This window comes from Camelus dromedarius, chromosome 30, assembly GCF_036321535.1.
Source record: "Camelus dromedarius isolate mCamDro1 chromosome 30, mCamDro1.pat, whole genome shotgun sequence".
NCBI lineage: Eukaryota > Metazoa > Chordata > Mammalia > Artiodactyla > Camelidae > Camelus > Camelus dromedarius.
Window position 1 is genome coordinate 7,069,193 of NC_087465.1, and position 26,344 is coordinate 7,095,536.

General features: G+C 39.6%; 1 protein-coding gene across 2 annotated transcripts in view; it reads left to right on the forward strand.

The window, feature by feature from the left end:
* NKAIN3 (sodium/potassium transporting ATPase interacting 3) overlaps positions 1-26,344 on the forward strand; it is a 411,817-nt gene that overhangs the window by 189,712 nt on the left and 195,761 nt on the right. For both annotated transcript variants that reach the window (XM_031441570.2, XM_031441571.2), the window contains exons 2-3: positions 14,912-15,049; positions 25,420-25,500. In XM_031441570.2, coding sequence (XP_031297430.1) covers positions 14,912-15,049; positions 25,420-25,500 — 219 coding nt within the window. The remainder of the gene's footprint in view (positions 1-14,911; positions 15,050-25,419; positions 25,501-26,344) is intronic.

Consider the following 26,344-nt stretch of genomic DNA (forward strand, 5'->3'; position numbering starts at 1 on the left):
TCATTTCTCCCCAATTCTGCAACTGGCCCTTTGTTTGTGTTGCACATCTCTGAATTTCCAGTTTTGGTGTCTCCATCATTATCACTGTGTGAGTTCGGAAAGGCTGTGTTGTGAATATTAACCAGACACTATTTCAAATCAGAAGTCTCTGGATTGCCTCTGGTTGAAATAATTCATATAATTTTATTCTATTTAAGCATAAGCTTATAAAATGTTGGAACAGATAACAAAAGGAAATGCAATAGTGGACGTTTAAGTCTTGCCATTACCCTCAGCACGCCATCCCCACGATTCTGACGGAGGGCATCAGGGGAGCCAGCACAGCTGTAAATATTGAAGGATGGGGTTTGTGCCAATGCAGCATATGGTTTTAAATGAACAGTGAATATTCTATTATCTGGTGTGTGATGCCAGCGGGGAGAGTGGATTTGTGAAGACCTGGTACAGCTGAGCCTACATCATTGGTGTCTAAGGTCTCAAGACGGATTGAGGGACTCATCTGAAGTCAGACAAGGTTGAGGCTGTTCATGAGTCACAGTTGGGCCCCATGGTGGCATCAGCAGTTGCTACAACCAGATACACTTTGAATGAGTTGCCATTGTCCCTAGTGATCTGCCCTCGATGGGAGCTGCCTGACTTGTCTGGCACTGGGACATGATGCGTTCACTGTTGTCCTTAGAGAGGTCTTGGTTGGTCCATCTTCCTCTCGAAGCTCCTGGCCGGCGATTAACACAGGACCATACCTCCTTCTCTCCAGCCCTCAGAGGTTCAATTTTCTCCCATATGGGTTTGCCAAAAGTGAAGGTAACTAAAAGAGCATTGTTTGAAGAGGAAAAGCATTCGTAATTACTAAAAATAAGGTGCTGACTTATGGCAGCTTCAGCTGACTATCAGGGGCTTTTTCTTGTGTATTCATTTCTCATCGGAAAGGTCAACTCCGAGGCCACCAGACTGGCGGTGAGGAGAAACAGAAGTCTGTATTCCATGACTTTAGTGATTACATTTCTATTGTTTGAATCACCTGTCAAATGCTTACAGAATTTCGAGGCCATTCCTTAAGATGGCCCCTGGCCACCAGCTCAGTGATGGTCTAAACGGATGATGGCATCGGTTCTCCAATCACCTGCAAGCAAAGACGGCCTGAAGGGTCAGCTGTTACTGGGCTTCAGGCTGCAGGGAGAGTCCAGGGCTGACGGCTTCCCTGGCCACGTGGACTGGCACACGGTGTGGCGTGCAGTCACGATGAAGGTGTTCTCTCAGGCAGTTTCTCAGATTTGGAAGTGCGTGACAGTCCCCTGGAAATCATGCTCAAATGTTGGTTTAGATTCTGTAGTTCTTGGTGGGGCCCAGGATTCTGCGGACGACCTCCCAGGTGCTTCTGATGCCTCTGTCCACACCCACGCTTTGACACTACGAAGTCTTACGTTCTAAATCTTTTAATTATAGCTGAAGATAAAAGCACAACCTCTGTTGATTTAAGATCTCTCGAGTTTGTTCATCTTGTAAGACCTGTCCACTCCCATGCTCTTCCCTGGACAGAAGAGAACAGAAATTCAATTTCTGCAGTGACAAAAAGGTGATTGATATTTTTTCTGATAATCCCTTTGTCCCCTATGCATTTGCAGAGTAAACTTGCTAGAGTTAAAGTTGACCTTTAATAAATGAACTGAAAATAGGCTCAGTATTTTACTGTTTGAAACATATTTCACATTTTGCCTAACTGTAAATACTAAACTTGGGAGCATTTGTTAAAGAATGGTGATGCTGAAGAAAGGGTTTGACAGTTTCAAATCAGTTACTTGCCTGTCAGGACTCAGTTCCACCTTCCCTCCAGCCCCATCCTAGCACCATGGCTCCCTTCTTGGGCAGGAGGATGATGAGGGGGTGGGGGTTGGGGAGTCGGGGTGCGAGGGTTGCTCGTGCTGCTCCAGGACTGGCTAGCTCTGCCACTCATTCATCCCTGGGTCCACATGCCACACAGGGCACCTGGCACCTGTGAATGTTCAATGAACGTTAGTGAAAAAAATCCCCATTGGAATAAAAATATAAAGTAAATTATAACATGTCAACCTGGTAGAATAAAATGTACCTCAAGAAATAATAGTTGCCAGAACTCTAACAACATGAAAATTTATATTATCTTAAGGGAAAAAAAATGGTTGTAACAGTGCGTTTTTGTGTGTTCATAGTTTTTAATATGCATAAGTAATAAATAACAGGAAGATGGGAAAAAGAGAAGTGTAAGCTAGTTAAGATGTATAGATTATGGATGATTTAATTCCTTTTAAAATTGTTCCTTTTTTATAATAACAGTTTTCAGTAAATTATGCAATAAAGAAACTACAGTAGTAATATTTTACTATTATTAGACATCATTCATGCTTCCCGCCACATATTTCATTGCAGAAGTCCACACTCCCTTTAGAGAAACTAAGCAGATTTTGAAAACATTTCATTAACTGTAAGAGTGAATGAATTTTTATAGATTATGTTAATGTTCTCATTTTTCTTGTAAACTCTTTAGTATTCCCTAAAATTGGACAAAACTTACAAGGCCATTAAGGAAGAGCTCTTGCCCTCTTCATTTTAACTGTCCTCATCCAGACGTTCAGTAAAATGAATTATAGACCGTTAGGAATTCCCAGTATCAAACAAGGTGCTGCAAAACTCCCTCATCTTTAAATCCAACTGGGTAGCATGTCCCCCCCTCTCCCCCACACCTCTTTTCTTTTGGCCTCTTTTGTTCTAAGTTACATTTTTTTCTAATTTTTTAATTTAAATTTTTATTATAGTAGTAGCACTTAACATGAGATCTACCCTCTTAACAGATGTTTAAGTGCAAAATCTGGTATTGTGAACTGTAGGCACCACGTTGTAAAGCAGATCTCCAGATCTTTCCATCTAGCTTAACTGACACTCTATATCTGCTGATTATCAGTTCCCCATTTCTCTCTCCATAGCCCTCAGCAGCCACTACTGTACTCTGTTCTTCTGTGAGCTTGACTACTGTAGATATCTCATATGAGCAGAATTATACAATATTTGTTCTGGCTTATTTCACTTAGCGGAATAGCCTCTGTGTTCATCAGTGTTATTGCATTACTTTTTTTCCTAATTTAAAATCATGTCTTGGTTTTCATCTTGTGTAAAATCTATCCTCCATAACAAGTATGGCCCTTCATCTTCCTGCCTACAACCTTTCCATTTGAAAATAATGTTATTAGGTAAAACCAGCTAGCCACTGATGTTGTCACTTTAACTTTTTGCATTTTCACCAGAGAAGGAAAAATTCTGTTTAGCAATTTGACGACGTAAGTCCATGTTGAAATCGTTTGACTGACGACAAACAAAGTCTCTTTTACTTTGACCTATTGATTCTTTTCTCTTATCCAGATGGACACTTTTCTTGTCTGTCCCCACCAGTCTCCCCCCCAACTTGCTTCTTCCTCTCTCTTTTTATCTCTGACTCTTTTTTTCTCCCTTAAGTGATCTGTACTTCTAGATAAATGTCTTTGGATTAATATTTATAAGAATATTTGAGAGATTGTACTTACAGGTGCAAATGCACACATACACTCACATCTGCACATACATCTCGTGGCATCCTCGTGTGTCTAGAGGTGCAACATTCCTGAGAAAAGAAGTTTCCTTTTGCTCACCTGCTACCTGGAGAGCCTAGCAGACCACTCAGTATATGTTCCTTGAAAGAATGGGCACGTGAATTAAAAGCATGAGCAAATGCTGTTGCTAGTGATGTAAGAACCAGTGTGGAGGACCAACAAGTTACTGTAAGCTCTTAGGATTGTAGTTTGCATGTCCATATCGATTTCCCTTTTGCTAGAATCTCGTCACGTCACTTTTGTTGGTAAATATTTCTCTTTCTCCTTGGCTTCACTATCATACCATGGCCTTTAAAGGGAGTTTATCCTTCTGTTTCTTACCAGCTCCCTCTTTTCCTTTGAAAAATATGAACACTCAAGAAGCTATAATTCCATCCCCTCCCTGAACTAGGGCAGTACCTGGTCTTTACCTCTTTTCTATCATTTATCTCGTTCTGCTTCATCATTTAAGAACTTGACTTATCATTCCTACTAGGTTCTAAAGCCCTTTTAAGAAAACAGTGATCTCTCTTCTTTTTTTTAAAATCTCTGGCATTGCCTAGATTGATAGAACATCACTGACATTGGCTGAATTGAACTTACAGTCTGAGACATTCTGTACAAACAATGAGACACAGTTACTTTAAGCAATGTTTATCCAGAGATGGAGAGTAGAAATGATTTTAAAAGAGTAGGGTTCACAAGGAAAAACTCGTATTTATTAAAGTTCTCTGAAGCGAAAATGAGCATTGCATTTTATACAAATAAAAATACTTTGGTGCATTTAATGTGTTCCTATAAAATTAGATGGGCTGTACGGTGTAAGAAATTCTTACAGATTCTTAGAATAGGATCTCCTTTGTATAGAAGCTGGGGAAGGGAGTGAGCACGAACAGCAAGAACACATGAAATGTGTCTTTGACTGAAATAAGGGAAACAATGGAGAGTCATCTTATTTACAAACCCTGACTCTGTTGTCCCAGAAGCCCCTTGAAGCTACCGATGATCTGCTGGGGGTTTCCAGTGTCATCTCTGCCGCTCTCTTCCTCCTCCCCATCACTGCTCCATGATATTCGTGTGACTGATTTATTTGCCCATCTCCTCAGCTTGACTGTGGGTTTTGGGTAGACTCTTGACCCCATACTAAGTCCTCGAGAGTAGAGGAGAAACATTCTTATATTGGGCTGTTTATGCAAAGTCCCATAGTGAATAATGATTTGAAGAAGAGAAAACTTCTGTTGGTGGCTATTCTGGAATGTGTGAATGTAACTCCGTCATCAGCTTTAGCATTTTTTGAATGCTGCTCCTTCCTAGTAGATAAGGGGAGATGGGCTAGGATGGAGGAAGGAAAGGCAAAGTCTGACTCTCTAAGGTGTCTAATTTCACTTCAAGTTCAGTATCTGTTTGGTTTGGACTAATGTAATTCGAACAGAGAGTTATATACATCCATAGAGTTTTTGTTCTGTTGTTTTGTTGTTGTTTCAACCATGGACTAGTTTGGTTTGAAGTATCAGTGCAATTAAACCATAATGAAGAGGAAAATCAAAGGAGCTGGGGGGAAGGATGCCTATCTGTGCCTTCATAATTACCATAAAAGAGAAAATAAGAGTATTAAAAACCGAGAGAAATTAGTATTGCATTGTTTGAATGTTTGATGCTAGAATAGGGCTTGCTTCTGACTTATCAACTTTTAACTCAACCTACAAAGGTCAGAGAGGACAGAAGGCTATTACCTTTGAGCAGGTGTTTTGAGACCTTTGGAAATAAGTTGGTAATTTGAGTTGCATTCAGAGACACCAGAGGTGTATCATTGTAAAAACCAATCCATCACTTTTCCAGTAGTTTCAGCAAGAAGACTTTTAGGTGCGGATGTCAGATGGGAAATGTGCGAAATATACTTACTCTTGAAATATTGGTAGATAAACTTTGATATCAGAGATATTGCTTGCCATGTACTTTTATTTGATCCTGCATCTTTGGCTTAAGTAACATCTCTCTTGGAAAGACTTGCTGTACCTTTACTATATCTGGATGGAAAAACTGTCTTTTTGATGATATTTCTTGGCAAATATTTTCAATCAGTCTTACTAGCTGCAAAATATCCAAGTAGTCGTGGACGTGTGTCTTTCCGTTAAGTTCCCTATGCCTTGATCATAATTCATTTACCCAACATACAGTCATTTACCCAACATACAATCATTTACCCAACATACAACTATTGAATTCAACATATTCTAAATATTGTAGAGCCACAGAAATGTAATTGTTGAGGAAATACAGAGTGAGGACCTTGTTGACCGTTGTTTGAGCAACATTTACCTATCACAATCAGTTCTAGTGTTCTCTGTGTTTTACTTTCTAAATATGTCTTCCTTTTCTCACTTATTTGAAGATTTATTCTGATTCATTTAGTAGTTATTAGATGAAAAATAGCATTCTGATTCCAGAGTTTCACTGGAAACTTACCAGTCTATAAGTTTGCCAAGCTGTTCACAACGTGAATCTGATAATCCCTTGATGGAGAGTTTAATGATTTCTTTGTACTGGTGACCTGTCCTAATGCCGTGCCTGCAAGCTCTTCTTAGTTAAACCGTAAAGATGAAAGAAAGTCCGATCTTGATGAGCAATTCACTCACATTTCTGGTGTCATGGATGTCTCCATTCAATGACTAAAGAAGCGTCCAGTTCTTATTAAACTGTCCCCTGAATGGCGCTATGTGGAACAAAGGAGCAAGAAACGTGCTATTTCTGAAACTGGTGCCAGGTCCCCTGCTTCTCTTTTGTCTGGTTTGCGATGTTGAAATCTCAGTTAATGCTGTTGACAAGTGTGCACACTTTTAGTTGCCAGCCAGGTCTTAACTTTCACAAAAGAACTGCTGGAGAAGGTCTGGCTCTGAGACAGCTGCTGGGATAAAAGCACCTTTTACTAAAAACACCACCTCTCCGCTCTGGGTGGCGTGCCCTAGAATGCAGCGACGCAGTCGCTGGAAGGTGACTCTGAAAACAAAGTTAGGAAAAGGAGATCGCTGGATTCATGGTTGGCAGTAGAGTGTTACATAAAGTTGACCATACAATCGCGATCTCGCTGGCGAATCAATACGTGTTGCCATGGCGAGAAGGCTAGGAGAGGAAAAGCAGATGGTGCTGGATGTGCTGGAGACAAAGAAACAAAAGCTCCCAATCTCCTTCCATGTAAAAGTTATGTAGGATTCAGTAATTTAGGGAAGGGTAATGAGGCTAGTATGACCATTTTTATCAGCTTAATGTAGAAACATACCATAAATAAATCATCACATTATTCATCTCCTTATTTCTCCATTCAGGAGTTACTTCTTCACTTGTCAAACCATTTCCTTTACTTCACCCAACTCATGGAGATGCCCATTTTATTTACTCAATCCATCATGAATTAAAGCAAAACTACCCACCAAATATTTTCACTGCAATTTCTCTCTCTCTCTCTCAAAAAAAGTGTCTTCTTTCTCTGAAGAGAAGAGAATGTTACTTGACGAATATTTACTGTACAGATACAGGATGCAAAACACTGCTATGCTCTTTGTGTGGCTGTTTGATGTCTGATACAAACATAAGCTGACCCAGGCCCTGGATTATTAAAACCTTGTATCTTATGCCACAGACTGGTCCTCTAATGTTCACATGATGAGAATGAGCATGCAGTATTTTTTCCACTGAACACAGGCTGAATCATGAGTTTCTAAAAATGCATAACCTAATTATGAAAAATCAAATTTTAATCACTGTTATCAAAGAGGATTTCTTCTTGTATTTGTTCCAGTGTTTACATTAAACAGTGATATTGCTTGATGGGGAACTGAATGAGCACAAGCTCCCACTTTGCCTCAAAATCCAGGCATGAACTATGTCAGTAGTTTCCTAATTAAAAAAATTAGCAGAATTTTTAAATTCCTTAAGGAGAACATGTAGTAAAGGCAATATACTACTTGAGATCAGAAACATTTTGGAAGACGTATTTCTGACAGAATGGTAGAATAGTTTTCCCTGAACATTACTGCTGTTAAAAACAACTGTAAATGTCTGATTTAAAAAATGTTTTATAGAAAACAAACTATGGTTACGGGGGGGGCGGAGATAGCTTGGGAATTTGGGATTGACAGATACACATTACTACATGTGAGGTGGATAAGCAGCGAGAACCTACTGTACAGCACAGGGGACTATATTCAATTTCTTGTAATAAGCTGTAATTGAAAAGAAATTGAAAAAAAATGTATGTATGTATGTGTGTGTGTATATATATATATAACTGAATCATTTTGCTGTAAACCTGACTGTAATCCTTACCCTAACCCTAGAATGGGGTAGAAGAAATAAATTCCAAAGGACTACCCAAGCCGGCAGTGTAGGACCCTTCTCATAAAGCTGGAACCACACACATCTCATCTTTATTGTTTTATCTAGTTCACTGATTCTTTCCTCTGTCCTTTTCTTTCTGTTGTTAAGCCCACTGAGCTTTTTATTTCAGTTACTGTATTTTGAGTCCTAAAATTAACATTTAATTCTTTATATGTCCTTTTTCTTTGCTGGGAATTTCACTTTTTGTTGTTTGAGGCTTCCTAATTTTTTGTTGCAAATATGCTTGTAATTGCCTATTGAATAATTTTTATTATGGCTGCTTTAACATCTTAGATAATTTTCATATCTCTCTCCTCTTGGTGTTGCCATCTGTTGCTTGTCTTACTTTCATTCAGTTTGAGATCTTCCTGGTTCTTGGCTTGACAAGTGATTTTGATTGAAACCTTGTACAAATGAAGAAGTCTGTGAAAGCACTTTCTAAACTGTACATATATTTTTAATAAAGCATTTAAGCAATGTAGGAATTAATCTAAACCTTCAGGGAAAGGTCATACTGTAGTATAAAAAATTTGGAATCTGGAGCCTGACCGAGGTCGATTCTCATACTGATTCTAATATCCACTAGTTGAGTTTCTTGAGTGTGTAGATACCCCTTAAATCTCTGTAAAAATAGGGTAAAATATGTACTTCATGAAGTTTTTTTATTAGCAGTTAAAGAAAAATTATATGTAATGCTTACCATGAAGTAGATGGTGGGCAAATATTAGCTTGCTCTTTTCCCCCAACTTTCTCAGAAATGGAAATAGATTTGTAAAAACATGCGTTCTTCTTTTACTTTAGAGTAGATATGCACTCTGAGACATAGGGATGATATTGTCATCTATAGTAAGAAATATATAGTTGGTCTTCATACCTCCTTTCTGGCTCACAGCTCCAAAATCCCTTGAAATTTCCTAAGTGATGAGAGAGACAAAGGTTTCTTCTGTCATGTTAACAAGGTGACTTTTGGAAAGCTCCTAAGGAGGGAGGTTGATTGTCAGGAGAACTAACCAGTTGATTAGAGGACTGGAACTTTCAGTCCCAGCCTCTGGGAGAAGAGAGGAGAGAGGCTGGAGATCAAGTTCAATCATCAGTGGTCAAGGACTTAATCAATCATGCCTATGCAATGAAGCCACCATGAAAAACCAAACGGAGAGGAGGGTCCAGAGAGATTTCCAGTCGGGGACATGTGGAAGTGCCCGAGGGTGGCATGCTGGGAGAGGGTGTGGAAGCCCCCTTCCCTTTCCCCACACCTTGCCCTGTGCTTCTCATCCATTCGGCTGTTCCTGAATTATATCCTTTTGTAATAAACCAGCAATCTACTAAGTAAAATGTTTCTCTGAGTTCTGGGAGTGACCCTAGAAAATTAATCAAACCCGAGGAAGGGGTCTTGGGAACCTCTGATTTATTAACCAGTCGGTCAGAAGGACAGATAGCACCCTGGACTTAAGACTAACATCTGAAGTTGGCGGGGTGCAGAGAGCAGTCTTCTTAGGCTGAACCCTTAGCATGTGGAGTCTGATGCTGTCTCCTGGTAGGTCATGTCAGAACTGAGTTGAATTCTAGAACACACAGCTGGGCTCCCAAGAATTGTTTATTGGTGTGGACAAAGCACCTCCACACAGACTGGAACTGGTGCCAGAACCTATTTAATAGATGAAAGCACCATAAATGTGTTCTTCTATATTATTATTATCACTTTAGGTAGTTGTACGGAACAGTAATTATACTTACTACACGTAAAATTATAGCAAATGCATTATCCTTATAACAAAATTTACAAATATGCATATTCACTAGAAGCGAGGGAGTGAGCATGTCTGAGATAAAAGCTTAGGAGGTCGTCAGTATATTTCTGTATGATCAGTGTAGCTGCGTAAACTGACTTATTTAACCCCTACCACTAGAAGAGGGACCAGAAAACAGAACACATGATAGGTCCTAATCTATTGAGTCAATTTGTACACTTACAAAATAAAAATGCCTGGAAACCAAGAGGCTGATCCAGCTTTCTGGTCTTCTGAGAAACATTTTAATGTCCAAAAAGCATGAGCACGATTGAAAAGTGGTTAATTCAGTTTGTGGGGTGAGAGGATGGCCCCGTGCTGGTCTCAGTTGTGTTCCTGGGACGGGCCCTGCCAAGTGTGGGTCCTTGGCTTCAGACAGGTAAGAATTCAAGAGCAAACCACAGTTGAGTAAAAGTGGATTTATTCAGAGGGACACATACTCCATAGACAGAGCACAGGCCATTTAAGAAGGCAAGAGAAAGGCCACAAGGTGTGGGGTTGTTAGTGTTTAATGAGCTGGGTTATTCCATATGCTTACAAGTGGGAGGACTTTCTAACTACTTTGGAGACGGGGTGGGGACTCTCAGAATTGGGGTCGCCCACTTTTTGACCCTTTATGATCAGCCTTGGAACTGTCATGGTGCCTGTGGCTGTGTCATTCACCATGCTAATGTATTACAATGAGCGTATAATGAAGCTCAAGGCCTACTGGGAGTCAGATCTCCTGCCATCTTGGGCCTCAAAGCCTACTGGGGGTTGAATTTTCTGCCACCTTGGTGTTAATTGCTGTGTCTTTCCTCGAATGGCTGTGCCCTGCCCTCTTCCTTCCTGCCTCACCCTGACAGTGAAGATTAAAGACACCATATCAAGTTAATGAAGACCATGTCCCCACATTAGATCATAGCTCTTGGTTAGTGATAATTGTGAGGAAGAAAGTAAAATGCAAGTTTATACCCGAAACACCTCAATCATTGTCTAAGGGTTTCAGCAGTTCTGCAGTCGAAGACATCCTCCATGTTCAGTGGTTTGCTGCATCAGGAGCATCCTTCCCAGGACATGACAGCAATGGGACACTCAAGCCACTGCTATGTCGTGAAACTAGGGTAGCAAGAGAAAGACAAAGTGAACCCTCAAATTTAATAATAATAATAATAATAATAATAATAATAATGACAGTGGGAGGTGTTAACCTACTTTAACACCATTAACTATTACTTAATATCTACTGTACATTCTAATTTTCAAGTGAGAATGGTTTCCTATAGCATAAATACTTTGACAAGATTTTTTTCAATATTATTTTCTAAAGAAGAAACATTTAATTTCATTCCCAAATGAAAGATCTAGTTCTTGCTGAAATGCACACTTAAAGGCGAATCTTTAGAGAAGGAATTTTGCAGGTGGCCTCTACTACAAATAAAAACACAAAAGGGCCCTCAGAGAAACGTTTGGCCCACAACCCTCTCTTCTGTCTCCTCATGCTGAGCTGCCATTTAAGTAACACCTCCGTGGGCGTCAGAAAGGCCACAGCAGGTGTGCTCCCACCAGCTGTTTGTCGGGGTTCAGCGTTAGTGCTCCTGGATCTATTACGGCTCCACTGGAGGGCTGGAATTTTATCTTCAGTCACTGTTCTGTAACAAATTGGCTCTTTGGGCTTTTGCTGCAACAGTTGCCTTCTTCCTGGCTTGAGCTCTTCATGGACTGGAACTGCCTTTTTTAAGGTGGGTGTCTGCTTGGCACAGTGGGAGGAGTGAGGCTGTGGGGTAACTTCTGGCGGGGGAGGGTGCTTAGACACTGAATCAAATGACGTAACCACCCTGTTGAGTGATCAAAGGACATCCTCAAACAAACACTAACAGATTATTCCCTTCCACCTAATTTTTGTGGAGCTCTCACCCAGCGCATTACTGACTTGGTAGGAAAAGAGGAAGCAAAGCATTCCCTGCCTCATTTCTTTATGGCCTGGTCTGTCTCATGTCTCCCTCGGTGTCTGCGGGGCTGGAACACACGTCTGAAGACCCCTCTCTTGACAACAACCTGTTGGTAAAGTGTAAGAATTTTTTCAAAACATGTATGATGCCGAAGGAAATATTTTAAGCATTCCCACAATTATAAGATCCTCATTTCCCATAATTAAACCCCACAGTTTGAAACTTTGTGTATTTAGTCAAGCCAACTGGGTTGATATGAGAAGCGTAGTTATTAAAATAATCCGTAACAGTGAGTAACCCGAAAGTTATTTTTAGTTTCCTTCCAGGAAATGTTTTGCCCAGTCCTTACCTATGGTTTCAATTATCCTAATTATATTTGGTTTAACCTAAACTGAAAAGCACTTCACTTTTTGTGCACATATCAACGGATAGAGAGGGGAGGGCCTCCACACCTCCACACCTGTATGGAGCTCAAGGGGAAAGGTCACAGCTCCTTCCTTTGAGGGATTATCCAGGTGGACCGTTCACACCAGGTTTTAGTTTGCCTTAAAAAAAAAGAGAGAAGGAAAAGCCACAACTGGAATATGTAATTTGATGCCGAGTGAGGTCTTCCAATAAGGGATTCCAACACATTAACTTCAAAATTGTCATTTTCCTTCTCATTTTTAATACTTGTAACAGCATCCAACCAGCAAGTTTTCCTTGGTCACAGTGAAGATGTAAGCTCGGCTGACCTGATTCATCCTTCACCGCTCACATGCACTTTGCCTTTAGAGTCTAGTTCCTGAATACTTCATGCCGTCCCCGTTCTCATTTCCTTTGGCCGCTGTCCCTCCATCCCCTGCTCTCAGCTGAGCTGGATGCTTCCTTCCTCTGGATGCTACGCTGAACATGTGATCACTTCCCTTCACTGCTTTCCTGAGTCAGAGCCTCTGTTCTCTAGGGGCCATATATTCACTTGGATCACAGGTAAATATATAACTGTAGGCTCTCATAACAAATAAACAAGGCTTTGGATTTTTTTTTTTTTTTTTTAGCATTTCCCGATGTCCATGTGGTAAATACAATGGCCAATATCAAGTTCCCAGCTTGAAGTCACTCCTGACTGTGGGGCTGGGAAGAGATGCACCTGATCTGCCCTCCCTGGTCTGCTCCAGCGGCTGGACCACATCATTGTGAGACCAGTTTGACAGAGACGTTTCTAAAATATATTCATAATATATATTCATGCTTTTCTTGAGTTAACAAAGCAACCTGGATATCATTTCATTTCACTTGGGGGCCCTAGGTCTTTATTCTTATGAATGTCAAGCTGTAAGGCAGAAAGTGGTATCTCTAGAGATGATGACATTTAGAGAGACTATTTTTGCCTCTGAACTAAATGACTTAGCAGCTTAACGTGGAAACTAGATAAAATAATTAATACAAAATGCAACAGTATTTTGTTTACTTTTGAAGGGCTTTTTGTCGTTGTCAGCTGACTTTTTAAAATCCAATACTCAAAAGTAGTTTTCATGGTTTATATAGTTGCTTTAGCTGCCTCTGCCCTCATCCTTGACACCGTCTCCCCTCAGTTTGTTTGTTTTTATGACTGTTTCTTTGTGCTCTTATCAAGCCACTATAAATCCATTTTAAGTTATCAGAGAATAAATATTAATAAGTAGGGAGACAGGGCGCCCTCAATAAGAAAAGCAGATTTGCTAATAAGTGGTGTTACCTCGGCTTCTCTTTCCTTGCATTTTCTTTGATACCATAAAAGAGAGTGCTATCTGTGTGTCTTCTGACAGAAAAGAAGACGGTTTTTCCCTGTTTGAAAAGTTCACTTTAAAGGTTTTTATGATGCGCCACAGCTTCAAAACAGGATTGCTTTTCAGAATGAATTGCCTGCAGCTGCTCTTCAGGATTTTTTGGTTTTTTTCCTCAACACATCCATCCTGTTTGGACACTTAAAGAAAACCTGCATATTTACATCACTGATGGGCCAATAAATAAAATGCTGCATTTTTAGGGGAAGGTTCCTGGGAACTAACCAGAGTCCCAAGCAGAGACAAACAGGGGATCGAGAACACAGTGCTGCTTCTCACCTTGCTCTGATTATTTTGTGTTTAAGCCATTTCTGTGCATCCTCCCAGGGGTGAGTGCTGGGAATGGTGCAAATCACTTGATGATCAGGAAATAACCACGAAACGAAGGTGGTTCTGGTGTGGTTGTCTTCGGGTATTGCTCCTTTCCCTTCTCCTCCACAGCTGGTTGAAGGGGAATCTTCACCAGGGTCAACTCAGCTCACTGGAGAGAGGACATTTCTTTCTGTCCAAGGAAATTAAAGCTGTTCAGTCATACACCTGCCATGTAACTAGGAAAATACCTAGGGTACCATTTTCATTTCAAATCTGTAGTTTCGTCAGTGTAGTTAATCGTTGGATCATTTTCTTAGAATTACTATTTTATCAGAGTAAAGCTAGAAAAATGCTTGAAATATATAAGATTCGTGTCCAAATACAGCAGGTGGAATTATAAAAATTTTGAGATATAAAATGCAATAAATATCATTTGTACATGATAATGACACTGTTGGCAGTCACTGGACTTTGTGAAATCCATCTGTTTCCTCATAAATGGTTTAAGTGTGTATTTTAATATATTTTAGAATTACTTAAAAATGTAATGCAAATATAATAAACTGAAACATGTCTAAAATTGTTATTGCCACATAATTTTTATTTGGGTATTTAAAAAGGACTGAACCTGATCTAACATGAATTTTCATGTAGGTATACGATCTCAGTAAAATAGGATTCAAAGGGTCTGTTTAACTTAGTTTTAGATCAGGGATGTGAGCTCAAAGTAAGTAAATAAGTACGCTCCATTTTGAAAAAGTGTACCAAGAATGATGAGTTAATATCGTAAAGTGTGATACCCTAAGGCAACCGCCTGGATTTGCTGCTACAGAAAATGGTTTCAGAACTATATGTCTAGCTCCCCTGATAGGCTTCAAATCTGTATATACTTGAAGTCATGATGCTCAAATTTATCTTAGTATATTTGCTCAGAGAAGTTGCATAAAAGAGTACATGAAATGGGTGTCTCAGTCTCAACGACAATGGTGTCCATAAGTGGGGCTGAAATTGACTACCCAGCCTCCTCCAGCTGTGAAACCAAGATTAAAGTGGTCTGATGTGCGTAGGTAAGATGCTCATGGACTCTCTTTGCTTTGTTGTAGCTCTCAGCTTTAGAGAGGCAGATCTTTGACTTCCTTGGCTTCCAGTGGGCGCCCATTCTTGGAAATTTTCTACATATAATAGTCGTCATTTTGGGTTTGTTTGGAACCATTCAGTACAGACCTCGATATATTGTGGTGGTAAGTCTTACTTTTACTGTATCTTTTCATATAAACACTACCAATCTGTGGTGAGAAGAATAAAATAATTTAAGCTGCTCCCTCTGGTATCATGTGCTGTTGCTGCTCTGCCTTCATTACTGAACTCTGTTGAGAGATGATTATCTGTGGGAAAGACTCAGTGATGCTTAAAATGGAAGCAAAGCATCCTGACTCTAAGCGTGAGACGCGTAGTGCAGCTCGCACTGTACCTGAAATCAAGTTTCACGAGGAAATTTAAAATGGGATGTGGATAGAGCAGGGGGACTGGTTGTGGTCTTGATGTCAGATGAGATATAAATGTGCATTAACTGTCATTTTAATGTTGTATTCCATTAACCCTAAAAAGCAACCCTACCTAGCCATAACTGCTTAATAACTGATGGAAATAATATAATTTAATTTTAATTGATTTAGGACATTACAAATGCATGTGCTGAAGGTTATTTAGTGCTCCCCACTGATGTATTATGTACTGTATATCACTAAACATTTTAACATTTTGTTAAGATAAATTTAAAACATTAAGCCCATACTCTAAACTGTGACAGACATGTTCAGCACAGCCTCCGTTGCGGGAAAATTGAATAAGGCATATGCTGTGCTCCACAACTGACTGAGAGTTATTTCCAGTTATTAGTTTTGTTTGCCATAAAAAGAGGGAGCTATTTTAGGCCACATGTACAAAAACATTGTGAGAAATACCACGCATGCGTAAGTAATTGTAATTAGGAGTAACACACTCTAAAATGCTTATTGAGCCTGAAAAAAATAAAATGTTCAGTAGAATTAGTGAATATTTTCTTGCAAAGCAATGACTGCCTCAGCACCCAAAGTAATAAAATACCTAGGAATAAATCTAACCAAGGAGGTGAAAGAATTATACACAGAAAACGATAAACCATTGATTAAGGAAATAAAGAAGACTTTAAAAAATGGAAAGATATCCCATGCTCTTGGATTGGAAGAACCAATATTGTTAAAATGGTCACATGGCCCAGGGCAATCTACAGATTTAATGCAATCCCTATCAAATTACCCAGGACATATTTCACAGAACTAGAACAAATCATAATAAAATTTATATGGAACCATCAAAGACCTAGAATTGCCAAAGCATTACTGAAGAGAAAGAAAGAGGCTGGAGGAATAACTCTCCCAGACTTCAGACAATACTATAGAGCTACAGTCATCAAGACAGCATGGTATTGGTACCAAAACAGACATATAGACCAATGCAGAATAGAGAGCCCAGAAATGAACCCACAAACTTTTGGGCAACTAATCTTCAACAAAGGAGGCAAGAATATACAGTGGAATAAAGACAGTCTCTTCAGCAAATGGTGTTGGGAAAACTGGACAGCAGCATGTAAAGCAATGAAGCTAGAACACTCCCTTATACCATACACAGAAATAAATTCAAAATGGATCAAAGACTTAAACATAAGGCTAGATACAATAAACCTCCTAGAAGATAATATAGGCAAAACATTATCTGACATACATCTCAAAAATGTTCTCCTAGAACAGTCTACTCAAGCAATAGAAATAAAAGCAAGAATAAACAAATGGGACCTAATGAAACTTATAAGCTTCTGCACAGCAAAGGAAACCAGAAGTAAAACAAAAAGACAACCTACGGAATGGGAGAAAATTTTTCCAGATGAAACTGACAAAGGCTTGATCTCCAGAATATATAAGCAGCTCATACGACTTAATAAGAAACAACCAAACAACCCAATCCAAAAATGGGCAAAAGACCTAAACAAGTAATTCTCCAAGGAAGAAATACAAATGATCAATAGGCACATGAAAAAATGCTCAATATCACTAATTATCAGAGAAATGCAAATCAAAACTACAATGAGGTATCACCTCACACCAGTCAGAATGGCCATCATTCAAAAATCCACAAACGACAAATGCTGGAGAGGCTGTGGAGAAAGGGGAACCCTCCTACACTGCTGGTGGGAATGCAGTTTGGTGCAGCCACTGTGCAAAACAGTATGGAGATTCCTCAAAAGACTAGGAATAGACTTACCATATGACCCAGGAATCCCGCTCCTGGGCATATACACAGAAAGAACCCTACTTCAGGATGAAACCTGCACCCCAATGTTCATAACAGCACTATTTACAATAGCCAAGACATGGAAACAGCCTAAATGTCCATCAACGGATGACTGGATAAAGGTGGTATATTTATACAATGGAATACTACTCAGCCATAAAAACTGACAACATAACACCATTTGCAGCAACATGGATGCTCCTGGAGAATGTCATTCTAAGTGAAGTAAGCCAGAAAGAGAAAGAAAAATACCATATGAGATCACTCATATGTGGAATCTAAAAAAAAAAAAAAAAAAGCATAAATACAAAACAGAAACAGACTCACAGACATAGAATACAAACTTGTGGTTGCCAAGGGGGTGGGAAAGGATAGACAGGATTTCAAAATTGTAGAATTGTTAAACAAGATTATACTGTATAGCACAGAGAAATATACGTGAGATCTTATGGTAGCCCACGGAGAAAAAAATGTGACAATATATATATATGTTCATGTATAACCAAAAAATTGTGCTCTACACTGGAATTTGACACAACATTGTAAAATCAATATAAATCAATTAAATCAATAAAAATGTTTATAAATCAATTATAAATAAAAAATGTTAAAAAAAAAAAAAGCAATGACTGCCTCACTAGGAGGAAAATGGAGACTTAAAACATACGCCATCTTTCCATTTTGGTTTAATCCAATCACACCATCAAAATGAAAAAGGTTATACATTTTTCTGTAAATGCATCAATTCTCTTTTTGAATCTCAAAATTGGCTTTTTGGTGTCTTTCAATATATCACACGGAAGTGGAGGTAACCGGCCCACAGCACACGACTGAACTCAGACTTGCTGCCCTAGGCACAGGAGGGCGTTTGTGTCACTCGGCTGGTTGCAGGGCTGAACAGCTCGTGCTGCACCTTCTCTGAAAGCAGCCCCTGCTGAGCCACTGCGCGTCCAGGAGAAGGGGGTTTCACAGCGGCGGGCTTGCAGCGTAAGAGACTTTAATGTGCATAATAGCAAACTGTTACCGGGTTTTATGTTCCCGTTTGTTGCTATGAACACAGAGCACTTTTATTTCCTGCAGCCTTTTATTTTATGATGTTGCTGTTGTACTGAAACACAAAATGCCAGAAGGCTAGGACACCGATGGCGTCCATGGGATGATGCTGTTGGGACATATTCAGTCCTGATGTTTCTTCCCTCTGCATGTTAGCTCTGGACCCTCTTCACTCATCTCCTGCCCTCCACAGTCTCCTTCCTGTGCATGGACTGCTGGCTTGCTTTCAGCTTCCTCCCGTCCAGCGTGTCCTTTGTACATTTTCTAAATCACTGGCTTAAAACCTTCACTAACTCTTAGCAGGATGAAAATCTAAGAATATTCTTGGTTGAACCCCTGACCAAACTTGAGTCTCACAGTCCCTCCTTCCTGCTTTCCTTCCTTCCTTTCTTCTCTTCCTTTCTCCTTTCTTCCCTTATTTCTTTTTTTCTCCACCTCCTTTCTTCCATTTTTTAAACTTATTCATTCAAGCCTTATTTATTGGGTTTCTACTCTGTACCTGGCATCGTGTTCCACGTGGGGCACACTGCTGAGCAAATACAGACATGTTATTTCCTGCCCTTCTCAGTCCTTGCCTTACAGTCTGGTGAGGACAAGCATGTTTTATCATATAATCATCCGCACAGACGTTACACTGCACCTGTAGCAAGTGTCAAAAAAGAGCACATTGTGCCACGAGATGTGTAATCTGACCCTGCAGGAGTGATTGGGGGGCTGAGACCTGCAGCGTGAGTGTGAGCCCCCCAGGGTACAGGGGACCGAAGGGGGGTCCGGGCAGGAAGCACAGCGAGCCCCCAGTGGGATGTAGTAGTTGGCATTCCCTCGCTGAGCACTCACTGAGGACCTGCTCTTCTGTGCCAGGGCTGGATAAACAGCAAAGAAGGTATATTGCCTGCTTTCCGGGAACTCACCATGTAAGGAGTGAGGAGGTGCAGGTTGCTGGGCTCTCCGGAGGTGATGAAATGACAGGGAAAGAGGTTTGGGAAGAAGGTTTGTGCACTTCAGCATCGAGGACCCTCCCCTCCACCTGCTTCTCCAGCCTGTGGCTCTCGCAGCCTCAGCTGGCGTTGTCCCCTCCTCTAGCTACATGCCCTCAGTCCCTCATACTCACCCCATCCCATGTGCTTTAGCAGTTAATCACTGCCTGCTCCTTTGCCTCTGTGTCCTGGGCATGCTTTATAATTTGTTCACATTTATGTCTCTTCTACTAGACAAAGTGTTCTTTGAGCGCATGGAATGTAATAGGTCCTCAATAAATACTTACTCATTGTCTTTCTTGTCTAGTTCCCTGCCGGTCCCTGGACTGCTTACGATAGGACCAGTGTCATTCTTTCTCTGGTATCTTTTCCTCACATCCTCCTCTCCCCTCTCCCTCCTGTGTATCGAGGGAGGCAGATTTAGGTCTTTCAGAATCTTCAAAGAAAGATGTCTACAAGACAAACAATCCACGTGTTTGCTCATCTTGACTGTCTCTTGATGCGTATACCAACCAAATCGCCATCATTTTATTTGCTATCTCATTCAAGACCGTCTCCGAGGAAAGGGAGAGAAGGGAAGCAATGAATTATCCATGCCAAACACATCCTTTGGTTTAATCTTCACAAATGTCCTGCGGGTGTGTGTTAGCATCTCTCATTTTATAGGCAAGGTAAGAGTTAAGGAGAGGTTAAGTGACTTGCCCAGGGAACCTAGACAGTAAGTGGCAGAAGTGGATGGTACTGTTAGGTTTGTGGAGTTGCTTTACCACCAGCTCGGCTTTGCTTCCACCATCAGATTCCCGATGATGTGGTTCCTTTGTCTGTATAAATTATGATATCGGAACTTTTGGTATTGCTGTTGGATATTATCTTTATCACACCACAAATGGCCCATCCCTGAGTTGTTTTCATGAATGTTTTGGTTTAAAGCCACAGTTGATGGCCTGGAATTAATTCTGATATGAAAATGCCTGCAAATGAATATGGCGTGGATGACATTAATCAAGGGATACCTCCAAGGCAGCAGCTTTTCTATGGCAGTGAGAGAAGACCGGGTCAGAAATCCATACTGACTTTTCACTGAGCAGGGAGAGGGCTTTTTGATTGCAGATTTTTGTCCCCAACTGGCCTGGTTGGTGTTCTTAGTCTTGGCTTCCATTATTGACTGAAAGTCACCAATAATGCCAATTAAATGTAATCCATTTCAAGCTAACAGATATTTTGGAGCATCAAAACACAGATGGTAAGTTACCGCCAATTCTTAGGACAAACAGGGTTTATCACAGCTGACTTTGAAGAACCAATCACCCTTATGAGAACGGTTCAGGTAGAGGACCACACAGAACAAGCTCTCCAACATCCACAGGCAAACGTCCATCTCCTCAGAGTGGAAATCAAAGCTTACAGACCTGCTCCTGTACTTACCTCTCCTGCACCTCCCGCCCTCCCCACCTTCCTGACTCACGCCAGCCAGCCGTGCTGAGTGATTTGTGTTTTCCGAAGACCACATGCTGCTTCTTGCCACCTTGGTTTGCACACACTGCACCTTCTACCTGCAACACCCTAGTCTCCTTACCCGCTTGGAAAACCCTTAATAATTCTTCAACGGAGTCGGTCACCTTTCAGAGCCTTCCCTGACCAGCCCGCTCCGGGCGCAGTGCCTCTTCCTCTCTGCTCCCTTGGTTCTTGGAGACTCCATCCTGCCTCTCCCCACAGCTGCCATCGTGGCCTCCAGGTCCGCCTGGCTTCACTCAACAGTGTCCTCCTGGAAGGCAGATGCTGCACAGCCAGGGCTGGATTCTAAGTTATCCTGATATGCACGGGCCTTTAAAGGCGCTTAATACTTGATTGAACAAATAATAAATGAATTGAAGGTTCGTAGATGAAACGATCTTACAGAATGGACTGGACAGTGATTTCTTATCTCAGAACTTGTCAACAACAGTTCAGCAAAGTAAACTGGCCTTCCAGCCTTGCTTATCTCCATCTGAACTCTGGGATTTACAGGATGAAATGCATCGTGGATTTTAGTACGCCTGCTCTGCCTACACCTACCCTTAGCTGACTTACTCCTCAACTGATTTTCTTTTTCTAATTAACATAACGTCGTGAGCTCCTGCCTCTGTAATTGAGGAGGACCCACTGCAAAGGCTGTTAGAAAAATTCACCCAAATCACAAAACGAAAGAGCAGTAATTCCCCTTTGGACACTGTCTCAGCTGATAAAGTACAGATTTGCTATTTCTACATTTATTTTTAGAACACAAAAACAACCTTGTTATATGGAACTCTTTCACTGTTTAAATTTATTTTAACTAAGATACAAGGCGGGATACATTCATTAGGGAACACCAAGTTTAATCATAGCGTTTGAATGCACCTTTTGTGTTTCTTTGGCTGTAGACAAAATGAAGCAGAGTGTGGGCTGGAAATCATATTGAACAGTCATAAAGTACTGCTCTGGAATCAGCTGGTTACTCCCATACATTTTACTCCTATGTCAAATATTTTAAAATCTTACTTATGAAGTCCAGAGTAAGATTCTGTCCTAGAATTATTTAAATATTTATTATTTCATGGGTAGTAAGTTAATTTAATCAAGCAGTTTTACATTAATTTAAATGCAGAAGCATTAGCTAACTTGACATTTTTTGGAGTAAAGATTAACTTTGAAATAAAAATTAACTCAAAACCTCCTTTAAAAAATTTTTTAAAGCCAAGTAAGTATGCTAAGTGCACAGGTTAGTTATTCGGACTTTCATACGAATGTTCACATGCAAAGAGCAGCAACTTGCTTTCGTTTGAATTGTTTCACAGGAACATTTTCCGCTGTGTCATCATACGTCTCCCCCCTGAGCCACTGCGCAACGTGGCTATTAAGAGTGTGAGGCTTTCATTCAGTGGTCCCAGATTTAAATCCCCCTGGATGTGAATACAAAACTCCAGAAAATATTAGAACCATGAGTGAGCGAGGAGTCTACCCTTTTTTATGTCTAACATATTGTGCATAATATTGTATCTGATCGATTCACATGTGAATGAATGAATGATTGAATGGCCTTCCTGGCAATTGAAAAACAGACAAGCTCAGAAAGTAAAAATAATTCATGTCATGGACTAATTGCTGAATGAGAAAGAAATAGACTGTTAGAGTTCTAAAGTTCATTTCAATTAAAAACTGCTCAAATAGCCTCACAAAGCTATGAACTGTTCAGGAAGCCACATAGAACACACAAATGTTTGCTCATCTTTAGACCCATTGTCTCAGTAAATTAGGATTTAAAATGTGTGTACTGAACATAAGCAAAGTAGGATAGATAAATAGATTGATAGCTTATAGACGGATAGATGAGAGGTAAATAGATGGATAGATAATTATACAAAGTGATTTTTTTATTTTGCATTGGGAGGGTAAGTCTTCTATACTGCGAGTAAGTCTATGTGGTTTTCTGAGCTGGTGGGAGTGCTCTATGATGACCAAAAGGTATTTCTTAAAAATGGAGTGTTATCTCCTTTTCTTTATAGTCTAGTTTCAATTGAACTATAAATTAACTCACATCAGAAAGAAGGCAGGGAGGAGAGCCCATCTCATAACATATGCTGTTCTAATACTTTCTGTCTAGGTAAATTCCTATGGATGTGTTATTTGTGTTGCTAGAAATCCTTTCCTTTTATCTCTATGCAGAGACTTGAGTCTCAGGTACACACTGAGGTGTATAGTTTACATCTCATAACAATCCAAATTTCAGTGATATTTGCTATTTGCTATATTCTTTGTTCTCAACGAACCAATGTGTTAGGATAAAGAAACTTACAGTATTGCTTTAAAACCATGACATTTATAGAATGCATGGCACATTAATAGCAAATACAAAAGACTTCATCATTCCAAAAGCACTGCCAGTTATAGAATACATATGAGTGACATAAATTTTGGGTCAACTGGTAATTTGGTGAATTGGTCATTTGATAAGTTGGAAAATTCGGTGAAGTGCCAAGTTGCAAATTAATCTGTAGTCCTTTTCCTAAGATCTTTGGAAGTGAAGCCTATCATGTGACGCCAAGGACCCCAGCTCTGGAGTCAAACTGTCAGAGTTCCTGTCCCAACTCTGACACTAACTGGGTGATCAAGTGACTAACTCTCTACCTCGGCTTTAGCGTGATGACTGAGGGACGTGATCCTTGTAAAGTGCTTAACACAGGACCTGGAGTGTGGAAAGCCGCAGAGTAGTGACTCGTGTTATTGTTAGGAATCTAGGAGCTGATGGCTGGAGTCTACTCAGCCTGACAATTTTATCTTTGAATGTTTGGAAGTAACACCAAAGGTACAATGGGAGGGATCAGAATACAGTCCAATCACTAGGTCTGTGCTTTTATTTTGAAGGGATACATTTTATTACGTATTTTTATGACTATGGGTTGATTTATATTTCTAAAAGAATACTTACAGGTTTAGGTTCGCGGTCCTAATAATTAATAATCATGTGGTTTTGCAGTTAATTCAGTTCATTTCCTTCTTTGAGTCTTGCTTTATTTGATGTCCTTTCCTTAACCTTTACCACTGGGTTTTTTCTCATGACTTAGCGGTCTGCACTGCTGCTTCATTCACATATACCCATAATTAGATTTATTTAGAATGAAAAATATCAGATACTGGGTGCCGTCTTATTAGCAACATCTTTAAAATTTGTTGTGGTTATTGTGACTTTATCTGTTTGCAAAAAGTATACGTTGAGAATGTAGTTTAGCTATTTTCAAAGTTCATGGGAACATTTTGTGGTTCAGAAAAATACATTTCAATGCATTTGGCCTATTGTTAAGAAAACGTCCAGGTCCATTCACACTAGAAGACTTTGCTAACAGGATGTATCAGCAGGTCAACAATATCCCCAAACAGCAAAAGCCTCAATATGTATTTTAACTTACATTAACTTTTCAACGTATTTTCCAACTCCTCTAAATCTCCAGTCATTTCAGAGCCTTAACTCATTATTACAAGTGTATTATTCCTTTTTTAAAAATCATAAATGACAAAGATCCAAAATGTAAATTGAATTTCAGAAAAAGTTAAAGAGCTTCTGATAAGGTTTCTAATAAGAACATGGCTGTTTTATACAGTGTTTGAAATCCGTAAGTCTATTATTTGGCACAGCATAGAATAAGCTAATAAATTATTTCAGTATTTATCTTAATTTAGCAATAGCTAGTATGTTATTTCAACATTTATCTTAGTTAACAACAGAAAACAATAATGTAATTAGTATGCCTATTTAAGAAGTTAAGAATTCATAGATTTTTGTAGTAAAAGAAAGTGGATGAGCAAACCACTGTATGTGATCTGTTCATTGTGTTGCCATGGAAAATTCCATCCCCAGTCATCCAAGCTGTTCTGTATGTCAGTTTCCAGACCTCCATGCCTTTGTCTGCAGAAGAAAGTGACGGGATGAATTGAGCCCTGAGACCCTCTCCATTGATGAGTTTTGATCTAAGGCTATCTTAATTCAGTCTGACTAGTACTCTTGAGGAAGGCATTTGCTAATACATAATACATTAATAAAACCAATTCATCAGTAAGGCTAGCCTGTGGAGAGTGTGTTGGATGTGATTGGAAAGTATTTTCCCATTATGGAAATCTGTTGTTTACATGCTCATTCTTAATCCTCTTTATTAATTTCTATGCTTTTGAAAAAATATTTTACGTGCTCATATTATATTCTGTAATAATATTAGAGGCACACACTTCACTCTTAATAAATTAGTTTAACAGTTGAAAGTTTATTAATGTTATTCCACATATCCATTTTCAAACATGATCCTCATTCAGTGATATGGAAGTGAAGAGTTTTGACTAACATTCCTAAAAACTTGATGGTTTGATATTATAACTAAAAGATGGATAGATAGATAGATAGATAGCCCACAGGAAATTTGCATAATGGTGTTCCTCGGAAAAGCTAGTACTCAGAAAAGCGAAATCAAATCAGCACTTGGATGTAACGTGCAACTGCAAGCCAGCAAAGCACTTTAAAAATAAATCTAGTTTTATTGGCATCTACTGAAAGCAGTAGAAACTATTGGATATTTAATTTCTAGAGATCTTAGGGGACCTCGTAAGGAGCACTCTTTTCTGAGTGCACCCTGTTTCTTCCCAGAAGACAGACTTATTGGCAGTTTTATTATTGATTTATTTAGCTTACATGTCTTTCATCTGCACATTTTTATTCTCTTTCTCCCCCCACCCTTTCTCTCCAGTATACAGTATGGACTGCCCTCTGGGTCACCTGGAATGTGTTCATTATCTGCTTCTATTTGGAAGTAGGTGGGCTCTCTAAGGTAAGTTATTATCATGCTTTTGAAGTACATTTTAAGAAGAGAACACCAAGAAATAAGGCAGATAACATTACAAATGGAACACTAATTTAAAAAAAAAGAATTTGGATACCATTCAGGAAAGAATGATCTTGGGAACATTTAATACAGTGGAACTCCAAAACCATGGCTTTATGATTGTTAACGTGTAGTGGAACTTAGCTTCCAGTGTGTCCTCATGTTCAGTTTAAAAAGGCCTCATGTCCCCGTGACCACAGCCCCAGATATTAAGTGAAAAATGGTTTTGAACATTCTTGTTTTTAAAGTGGGAAGAGGGATTGACTAAGATGTAAATGTAGCAATTATGAATACTGAGTTGCTATCTTTGCGTGAATAGTAACGCTGAAGAAAAAAGTTTGACAGAGAATGAAATCCTCACTGTGTGTAAGTGGAACATACGCTTTGTAACAACTAAGTACATCGGCGTGGTGATACCTGTTGTGAAATTCTGATCAGAAAACAGTTGTGTTGATGCAGCATGACACAAATGTTATTTCTGTCTGTCTAGCACTCATGTCGGCAACGCACATAATTTTTATTACGACTGTCACAGAACCATCTTTTGATTACCACCCAAATGGAAGAGCATCTTGGGTTAAGTTTCTAGTTGTGTTTCTTAAATATTTTTCTCATAAACCAGCATAGTTCTCACTTGAAATTGTAGAGAAGGAACTTAACAGTATAATTACAAAAAGTATAAGAAAGCTATAATCTAATGTTCAGATTCCTTGTTATCAATTCTATGTGTGCAAACTTATTATATTGTTGTGTGATGGTCTCCAATTTCTTTAAGTGACATAATGGTCTT